At 37.5% G+C, this 11,166-nt stretch overlaps 1 protein-coding gene across 1 annotated transcript; it reads right to left on the minus strand.

The window, feature by feature from the left end:
* Positions 1–1,048: 1,048 nt before the first annotated feature.
* LOC309852961 (olfactory receptor-like protein OLF4) lies at positions 1,049–9,190 on the minus strand (the record flags this gene model as incomplete). Its single annotated transcript, XM_082710528.1, has 3 exons — positions 9,050–9,190; positions 3,078–3,179; positions 1,049–2,030 (listed from the first exon to the last, which is right to left on the minus strand). Exon 3 carries the CDS (start codon positions 2,015–2,017, stop codon positions 1,049–1,051), a length of 969 nt encoding a protein of 322 aa, XP_082566654.1. The 5' UTR covers positions 2,018–2,030; positions 3,078–3,179; positions 9,050–9,190.
* Between the last annotated feature and the right edge of the window lie 1,976 nt (positions 9,191–11,166).

The raw sequence follows: 11,166 nt of genomic DNA on the forward strand, positions 1-11,166 counted from the left end.
ATTTAGAGAAATGGAAGGACCAGAATCTAGAAAATAATTTAATAAAACCCCAAACGTGTCTATCACTTTTTCATCTTAATGAACATTATTTTAGAATGGATTCTGATATTCCATAATTCAATGAATAGATGAAGTGCCAATAACAAATGTATGCTTTAATATTTTGCTTTATCACACTTAAAGCCAAAGTGGATTATAAGGCCATATATTATCATTCTATTTTATACATTTCTGTATAGATTCCACTTGGAGAATGTATTTTACTATCTTTTTTTTCCCCTAAAGACTATGGTAGGCATGATGAACATAAGCTGTGTAACAACAGGATACTAATGTGTAGAAAAATCTCCATGAACAGCTACAATCACCAGTATATCTAAATATCCATTCTCAGACAGAACAGTAAAGATAACAATATACAAAGGAATGATGTTCATGAGAGGGAAGCACAGTGGTATTAGAATTTCCTCTATTATAAATTTACATAAATAGCCCTGGTGGCCAAGAGTAGATTTTCCATAGGAGTAGTATTCAGCCAAACTAAAGAAACTATACTTACCCTGATGTATTTAATTTGACAAGATTTTTTTTTCAAAGATTGTATTCACTTGACAGAGATCACAAGTAGGCAGAGAGGCATTGGGAGGGAGTAGGCTCCCTACTGAGCAGAGAGTTCAATGTGGGGCTCAATTCCAGAACCCTGGAATCATGACCCGAGCTGAAGGCAGAGGCTTTAACCCCCTTAGCCACCCAGAAGGCCTGAGAAGAAATAATTCTTAACAGATTCATGGAGTCCTTTGAATAAGTGAGAATATCCAAATATTTCACATTTGAGATTAGGAATGACATTGAGAGAGCAGGATAACGACAAAGGGAAAATCTCTTGGATATCAGAGTTATCACAAAGCTTAATAAACTGAGTTATGTAAATTATGCAGAGAGGTTAAAAAAATAGAAATTCCCAGAAAAAAAAAATAGAAGAGGGATGTTCCAATTCCACAATTGATCAATGTATCTCAACATTTGGATCAGGCTTTGGGCCCCACACTCATGGGCACGTCTTCAGTGCCAGAACAATTATCCCTTTTAGAGCTGTCATCCTAGAGAATCTCATCAGAGCCTCCTTTATGTCTTTATTCCTCAGGCTGTAGATGAATGGGTTCAGCATGGGTGTAACCACTGTGTACATAACCGAAGCTACTGTATTTGAGTGGGAGCTCTTGGTAGCAGCAGAGCTAAGGTACACTCCTAGGCTCGTACAATAAAATAAAGAGACAACTGAGAGGTGAGATGTACAGGTGGAAAATGCTTTATACTTGCCCTGAGCTGATGAGATCCCACATATGGAGGAAACAATCTTAGAGTAAGAGTAAAGGATACCAATGAAGGGACCAACAGCCAGCAACATGGCTGCAAAATACATCACCATATTATTGAGAAAGGTGTTAGAACATGCAAGTTGGATCATCTGGTTGAGTTCACAGAAAAAGTGGGGGATTTCCACCTCTGTGCAGAAGGACAGCCGCAACACCATGGAAGTGTGTAGTAAGGAATGAAAGACACTCAGGATCCAACATACCAGAACCAGCAGTCCACAAAGCCAGGGGTTCATGATGACTGTGTAGTGCAGTGGGTGACAGATGGCCACAAAGCGGTCATAAGCCATCACTGTCAGGAGGAACATGTCTAATCCTGTAAATAGTATGAAAAAATACATCTGTGTGATGCAGCCTGCATAGGTAATGACTTTTTTCTGAGTTTGGATATTCCACAGCATCTTGGGGACAGTGGTGGAGGTGAAACAGATGTCTACAAAAGACAGGTTTGCAAGGAAGAAGTACATGGGGGTGTGGAGGTGGGAGTCAGAGCTGACAGCCAGGATGATGAGCAGGTTTCCAAACACAGTGATCAGATACATGGAGAGGAAAAGCCCAAATATGAGGGGCTGCAGTTCTGGTTTCTCTGTAAATCCAAGAAGGTGGAACTCTGAAATTCCTGTATTGTTTTCTGGGTCCATGTGTTGTAGGTGACTACCAGCACAGAGAGAAGTAACAGAATTAATTTTTACACAAATAGTCCTTGCTCACATTGTGGAAATGCAACAATTTTTGTTTTACAGTCAAGAAAGTAATCACAGTATTTTGTGAATGAATTTGGGCCCCTTAAGAGGATCCCTAATCCTCTCTGATTAGGAATTTTCATCACAACATCCAATGTTTTCCCAAAAGGTCGGGTATTTTACAGTTTCAGTAAGAAAACATTTCATGCATTTGAAAAATATATACAATGTTGACCATGTTTTGGAAATTCTAGTCATAAAGTAGTGGGTGTTGAAAAGCAAAAGTCCCTACAATTCAACGACGGTGATAGGGTAGATGCATATATAACGATTAAATAATCATGAGATGGGGAGAGATTATATGAACAGAACAAAAGCAGGTTAAGGGAGAGAATATGTCAGGTGTTATGTTGGGTGTTCAGTCAAGGTTGGCTAAGAAGGTGACCTTTGAAATGAGACTTCATGGAAGAGTGGGTGGAAGGGAGAGGTCTTCCTGATAGAGGAAACAGCCGATGCAAAGGCCCTGAGGAAGTGCTTTTGTCAGAAAATGAAGGCTCAAAAGGAAGCCTGTGTGTTGAGGGAAATGGACAGCAGTGATGAGAGATGGTGGCAGTGAATTTTGTAGAATCATGTGGTCTCATACCTGCTTAATATTCAAGACACAGGGACTTCCTTGTCCACACTGTGTACCTCTTCCTTTTTATGATCTAGTTGCATCAGCCTCTTGTGCATTGAACACCCCTCCTTAGTATCTTCTGTTATTGAATTTGGCCTATGTATTATAATTGGCATCTTGCAATGGAGGAGCCTGTCTAACCCTTCTCTGAGGACTGTTCTCACTCATCAAGATGTCCACATGCATGTGTGCACACACACACACACACACACACACAGTGTCACTTACGTACAACAGAGCACACCAGGTCCTCCTTGTGTGTGTTACTTCTAAGTCCTTCTTATCTTTCCCTACCCACTCCAACACAGTGTTTAGGATATGAATGGATATGCATCATATTACCTTTCCCATAAAGAATGTAGAATAATACTCAGAAATTCCTACTCAGAGCTTCCCAGGGACAAATCATCTTGGGTCTCCATTTTGTAATAGCCACTTTCTGACCTGTGTGTAAAGAAATGTAAAAAAATGTTTTCAATATTTAGGGTGTTTTCTGGTTCCATATGCAGTTTAGATAATTTTTTCCAGCTCTGTGAAAAATGTTGGTGGTATTTTGATAAGGATTAATCTGAGTGTGTATATTTGCTTTGGGTAGCATAGACATTTTAATAATATTTTTTCTTCCAATACATGAATATGGAATGTTTTCCAATTTTTTGTGCCTTCCTCAATTTCTTTCACAAGTATTCTACAATTTTTGGACTACAGATATTTTACCTCTTTGGTTAGGTTTCTTCCTAGATAACTTATGGTTTTCGATACAACTGTAAACAGCTAAGAGATACATGAAAAAATGTTTATATCTCTCATCATCAGGCAAATACAAATCAAAACCACAGTGAGATACCATCTCACACTGTTCACAAAGGCTAAAATTAACAACTTGATAGACAACAGATGTTAGCCAAGATGCAGAGAGAAAGGAACCCCCTCACATGTCTGTGTAAATGCAGACTGGTGCAGACATTCTGGAAAACAATAAGGAGGATTCTGAAAAAAATCAAAATAGCCACCATACCATGTGACAATTTCACTGCTTGGTATTTCTGCAATGGATACAAACAGTGATTTGAAAGGGCACATGTGCCTAAATGTTTATAGAAGTCATGTCCACAATAGGCAACATGTGGAAAGAGCCCAGAAGTCCATCCACAGGTGAGTGAATAAAGATGTAGTAGGGGCTCCTGGGTGGACTCAGTGGGATAAAGGTGACTATATATACACAATGTAATATTACTTGGCCATTAAAGAATCAAATCTTGCCATTTACAAAGACCTGGAGGGAGGTAGCATGTATTATGCTAAACAAAATAAGTCAGAGAAAGACAAATACTATATGATTTCATTCATAACTGGAATTTAAGAAACAAAATGATAAATATAGGGGAAAGGAAGAAAAAAATTAAAAAAAGGATACAAACAGAGATGGAGGGAAACCACAAGTGCCTTTATAATAGGACAGAAACTGATGGTTGCTCGAGGGGAGGTCGGTGGGGGGCGATGGGTTAATTGGGTGATAGTCATTGAGGGCATTTGATGGAATGAATACTGGGCATTATATGCAACTGATGAATCACTAAATTCTATCTCTGAAACTAATAATACACTATATGTTAATTACACTGAATTTAAATAAAGTTTTTTAAAAAAGCAGCCGCAAAAACTTGTGTTCAATAAATAGAGAGATAGGGAGAGACAGACAGAGGGAGGGAGAAATGAGATGAACATACAGAGTAAAATGATCTAATAAGCTCAGTTTTTCTGATAGACTACAAGGAAGGAAAACTTCCTTGGTGCTAGCGGCATCCAGTCTTGCTTACATACCATTTTTTTAAAAAAAGATTTTATTTATTTATGTGACAGAGAGAGAGATCACAAGTAGGCAGAGAGGCAGGCAGAAAGAGGGAGGGGGATGCAGACTCCCCACTGAGCAAAGAGCCCAATGTCGGGCTCGATCCCAGGACCCTGAGATCCCAGGACCCTGAGCAGAAGGCAGAGGCTTAACCCACTGAGCCACCCAGGTGCCCCTACATACCATTTTTAATCAGCAAAAATAATAAGAGCAAAATAAGTTTTGTTCACAAAGTAGTGACATCTTTATGGTGTGAATCACATTATTGATTGAACATAACAAGAAAAAAATAAACCAACATTTCACAAAATTTGGGCATTTTTATTACTAGAGAGCAGACTGAAGACTTTTTCATTTTTCTTCCTCATCCATATTTATTTGACCCATGCTTTTTTGTTTGGTTCCATAGAGGATGAGGTGGACCTTTTATCACTTTTCTTTTGTGGTATCTTTTTTTAAATTTCTTATTCTTAGCCTTTGGGTACAATCACTTTCTTGACAAGTCTGATGAACACAATGACTCAATGTTCTTGTTCAACATGCAAGACTCTGTGAAATCCTACACACCTAGAGGCAATCTATCCTCTTACTCTGAATACTTTTTGTGTGACTTATCTGAGGACATTAAATCAGACTCAGATTTATCTCACTGTGCTCTTGTCTGGCACTATGAGGTAAGAACCAAAGGAGCAGGGACATCACCTGTGTTGTTCATGTTTTTCTTCATGGGTGTGGATGTATATGCACTTATATAGAAATAAATTGAAGAAAGTGGGACATAATGAAATCCAGAGAATGACAGAAAAAGTAAAACCAGGTTAAAGAGAGCAGGAGAGCAGTTTCTGTACAACTGTATTCAACAACATTTAAGGAGGTTTTGAGATCTAACTGAAATAGGAGCTACAGGAGCAGTAATTTTACAAAATCAACATGGATGAATATTAAAACTCCCCATGACATTGAAATAATTGTCTGTTACATGTAAGCTCTTAGAAATTTTTGGAACATAGCATATGCTCTTTTAGTATATGTTGAGTGAACCAGGAATTAGTTCCCATTATATATGGACATTTAATACATGACAGAGCTGCATTTGGACTTCGTTGGAGAAGACTGGATTGTTGAATGGAAGTTGGCACAAACAGCTTTCTCCGTGGAATGAATTTCAGTGGTTCCTTTTCTCACACATCTTACAAAAACCAGAAAGAGTAAACCCTTGGTATAAGAATAACCATTCCATTTTTAATACACATATAGAATGGAATGAAATCCACAGGTGGGAAAATCATAATTTAGGCAAAAATTTCAGAGGTAAAAAGATAGTATATTTAACTAAATAAAATTTAAAACTAAAATTCAATAGAGAAACAGATTTACAATAATTATTTGAAATGCTGATAATTGTTAATAGGCATATGATATGTGAGCATATAATAATAATAGAAAATTGTACATGGTGATCAAATATATGAATCTTTATGGGGGCTCAGTAATGGTTTAAAAAATCAACAGAAATCTCTTTCAAATTCATCACCCCGAGAAAACACTCAAGGAGCTGTCACATTGATTGGGTTGGTATTTTTAATCAAGTAGCAAATGGGTATTCTCTAACTTTGCTGTCACAATTGTGAAGTGTTACAATGTTTTGGAGAATCTCTGAAGACAGTTAGAAATATTAAAAATACAGACATTCTTTGGGGTGGCTGGCTGGCTCATTCAGTAGAGCATGAGACTCGAAGTTGGGGTTGTAAGTTTAAGCCTCGGTTGAGTGTAGAGATTACTTAAATACTCATTGGAAGGGGAGGTGAACCATGAGAGACTATGGACTCTGAAAAACGATTTGAGGGTTTTGAAGGGACAGGGAGTGGGAGGTTGGGGGAGCCAGGTGGTGGGTATTATGGAGGGCACATATGGCATGGAGCACTGAGTGTGCATAAACAATGAATTCTGTTACACTGAAAAGAAATTTAAAAAACTCAATTTTTAAAATTATTTTTAATTTTTTTATTATGTTATGTTAGTCACCGTACAGTATAGCATTAATTTTTGATGTAGTGCTCTATGATTCATTGTTCATGTATAACACCCAGTGCTCCATGCAATACATGCCCTCCTTAACACCCATCACTGGGCTAACCCATTCCCCCACCCAACTCCCCTCTAAAACCTTCAGTTTGTTTCCTGAGTCCATAGTCTCTCATGGTTCATCTCTCCCTCCGATTCCCCCACCCCTTCATTTTTCCCTTCCTTCTCCTAAAGTCCTCCATGCTATTCCTTATGTCCCACAAATAAGGGAAATGATATGATAATTGGCTTTCTCTGCTTGACTTATTTCACTTAGCATAATCTCTTCCAGTTCCAACAACATTGATTCAGAAGTTGGATATCCACCCTTTCTGATGGCTGAGTAATATTACTTTTTAAAAATATGGATATGAATTAACTCAGGATTTCTCAGTCTCTGCACTATGTGTATTCAGGTCTAGATCCTTCTTTGTGGTGCGCTGTGTCCTATGTATGATAGGGTGTTTAGAGGGACCCTGGCCACCAAGCACCCTTTCCCAGTGTGACAGCCCAAAATGACTTTGAATATTGCCCAATGCCCCCAGGGCACAAATTCACCTTTGGTTAAGAAAGATAATTTTAACTATTTAAAAAGTATTTTGTGGCATATATATTCAATAATATTTCTCATTAAATAATAATTTAATGAAGAAAAATTTAAAAAGATTATCAAAAGTGTAAATAACACAGTCACACCATGAAATGTCATGCAGGAATTGAAATAATGAGTCAGGTTTACATTGGTTGACTAGAGTGTTTTATATAAGATACTCTTGAGTCTGAAGGCCAGGGAAGAAGAGCTAGAAAAAAGATTGTGTTAGAACGTTAAGAGTACTTAAAATATATTAGATGTCTTTTCATACGTTTAGATTTAAAGTGTGAATGTGTATGTGTCCATAACAGAATAATTTTAAAATAAATGAATACTTTTGAAAGAAAGAACAGTGAAGCTGCACTTATGTTAAGCAGTGTCTAAAAACAAATGTCTGAAATGAAATTGAAGGAAGACCCAAAACCAATTTCTGAGCAAAAAGATTTAAAAGAGTAATAATTTAATGAAATTGACATGGATCCAAATTTAAATTAGATTTCCAAGGACTAGGGCATAAAAGAATTTGAAAAAGTCTTTTAATGTGGAGAGAAGCAGTATCTAAAGTTTTAGTTTCATCTCATATAAAGAGATATGAGACAAGCATGCTTATGAAAGGTAAAGGTTCTTCTTGGTCAAACATAAAGAAGAATACCTTTCAAGTGATGGAATTTCTATTTTAGAAATAGAGCCAATGATAAAAGGCCAGAAGGAACAATAAAGTATACAGAGATGTGAACACTATTCGGAATACAGATATAAAGGGTGATTTGTGAGCAATAAGTATGCAGAAGGACATTCACTTTCAGTGTTTGGAAACACAGATATCAACAAGCAAAGAATATTAAGATGATAGATCAATTATTCTAACAAAACAAACAAACAAACAAACAAACAATTAAAAATCAGTGGAGGGAATATATTGTGAGTAACTCACAGACTTTATCACATGAAATTCATACACTCTGGCACATTCTGCACAAATACATTTACACATACATAAAAATGAAATTGAAAGTATCTAAATTGGTGATATAAAGCAATACTGTGCTTAAAATAATGCAATAAAAACAGGAATAAAACCACTCCAACTCCATTATGTAAACATCAAGGACTCCCACAATTTTCAATGGAGAAAGTGTATGGCTAGCTTAGTTAGGATATATTCAGGCTCACAGGCAATGAGGTAATTGTAAAGGAAGCTTATCAGCATACCTTTTTCACATAATACATGTAAAAAATTCATTTGAACACTCAAGAGAAATGAGGTACTGTGATATGTATGTTTCATGCACTGCTCTTGCATAGATAAACCAGGGAGATTCTTTTGTCAGGATTTTCTCTTCAGTATGCAAATGTAGTTTACTATGTTCTATATTACACATGAAAAGACATGTCCTCACTTCACCGTCTATCCCTCCACAACTAACACTTGACTTTTCTACTCTGGTTAATTACAAAGATCCTTGGTTTCATGTTTTACTTTTATGCTTCCCATCCCCCATATGATTGGATTTCCCTTATTATGATTTAGTTGTTCAGGTTGAACCTTGCATTTCTGAGTTCCATGTTCACTTCTATTTTTAGCATTATAAATACATTAGTGAATCAACCAATAATTTTCTTAATCAAACCAGCAGACAGCCACAGCAAACTCTCAGCTCTGGGCTAGGCTGGATTGGCTCTCAGATGACCTCAGTTAAATGCTGTAGACTTTCATTCTCAGACCAAATTCAGTTCCTACTGGGCAGTAAAACTCATCTAGATTGAGCCTCCGTGAGGAAGGTCTCCATATGGAAGTCAAAATACCTGTCTGGTTGGTAGATGATGGAGTATGAAGCTCTGTCCCCAGACAAGAGAGCGGGAATGAGTCAGATTCCTGTGCCCCATCCAGACTTACGGCTGCACCAGAAAAGACCAGGTCTTGTCCAGTCTGAGGTTGTCCATGCTGTGGGACTGCAGCAGAGGAGGTATTTACAGCTGCTTTGGTCTGCTCATTAGGCATATTTCCTTCTTGTTCCTCCTACATTTAGGCACATGATTTCCCTGCGGGGCACTAGTCTGGACAGAAATGTAATTTTTTCTGTTGAATTTCTGTTCCTAGGAAACCAGGTGATAATCCAGATGAAGTCAGTTTTTCTTATTCTTTTCTATATCTTCTCCTGCCTTTCAGGGATCTAAATTCCCAGCACATCATCCCACTCCTGAGTGAATGTTTTCTCCTGTTGACAGTTGAAGAATCAACCCTGACAAGGTCCATTGGGCCACTCAAAGCTTTGAGTTGTGGAGACACAATACCTGATATCTCTAGAATGTTACTTTTGCCTTTTTAAACAAAGATGAAAGGTTTGCTCCTTTAATATAAAACCCTGGCCACTAATCTCACAATTCTATCTTGAGTTCAGAACTATGGCTTAAAATGCCACTATAAAATATTTGTTACTTGTAAGAGTTATATTTAGGTCTTTTTGTACATGTAATCTGAGTTTATTGCCTTACAGGAATTGTCAAATTTAATATTGATACAAATCCATTCTGTGAGGAAGCACTAGTGTGAAGTTCATTCCCTATGGAGAAATGGGGTTTGAAAAATTTAGTGTTCACCTCAAACTTATTGCAAAAATTTTGATGGGTGTTGATTGCATTCTGTCAGGATGCTCCCAGGTTTCAAACTCTGTTGCAGTGGTCCCAACCAGAGGTAGTTCTTTTCCCCTGGCATTGCTAGCAATGTCTGAGGGATGCTGGTAAATACCTCCAAGGAACAGGGTCCTGGGATCGAGCCCCACATCAGGCTATCTGCTCAATGGGGAGCCTGCTTCACCCACTCTCTCTGCCTGCCTCTCTGCCTATTTGTGATCTCTCTCTCTCTGTCAAATAAATAGATAAAATTTACCCCGAAGATACAGATGTAGTGAAAAGAAGGGCCATCTGTACCCCAATGTTTATAGCAGCAATGGCCATGGTCGCCAAATTGTGGAAAGAACCAAGATGCCCTTCAACGGACGAATGGATAAGGAAGATGTGATCCATATACACTATGGAGTATTATGCCTCCATCAGAAAAGACGAATACCCAACTTTTGTAGCAACATGGACGGGACTGGAAGAGATTTTGCTGAGTGAAATAAGTCAAGCAGAGAGAGTCAATTATCATATGGTTTCACTTATTTGTGGAGCATAACAAATAGCATGGAGGACATGGGGAATTAGAGAGGAGAAGGAAGTTGGGGTAAATTGGAAGGGGAGGTGAACCCTGAGAGACTATGGACTCTGATAAACAATCTGAGAGTTTTGAAGGGGCGGGGGGTGGGAGGTTGGGGTACCAGGTGGTGGGTATTATAGAGGGCACGGATGGCATGGAGCACTGGGTGTGGTGCAAAAATAATGAATACCATTACACTGAAAATAAAAAAAAATACATTAAAAGCAAAACAAAACAAAACAAAAACAACAACAACAAAAAGTGTCAGATGCTCAACTGACCGAGCCACCCTCGTGCTGCTTTAATGTCTTTCTTTTTTAAGATTATATACTTTTAATTCCATATCCTCAGTGTTTAATATTCCAGGTATCCCATATCCAGTCTACTAGGTGTCCCAAGTGAAGGAATAAAATTATGAAATGAAATTGTGAAATAAAATAAAATTATTAAAATAGACATACTTTCAAAAAAATCTTTATGGAAAAAATTGTTTTGGGGAAGGTGAATTTTAGTCTCTTCATCAATTAATTTCTCTTCTGTTAGGTGAGGGCATTGTGTGTTGAAATACTATATGTAATAAAAATATTAAAGTCAATCTGGAGCTTCTGTTCCATTGTTGAAATGGAATATGAAAAGTGAATTCTCTATTTCTAAAATATAAATGTGAGTTCTTTCTTTCTTTCTTTCTTTCTTTCTTTCTTTCTTTCTTTCTTTCTTTTTATTA

The sequence above is a fragment of the Mustela nivalis genome (genome assembly GCF_964662115.1).
Source record: "Mustela nivalis genome assembly, chromosome: 1".
NCBI lineage: Eukaryota > Metazoa > Chordata > Mammalia > Carnivora > Mustelidae > Mustela > Mustela nivalis.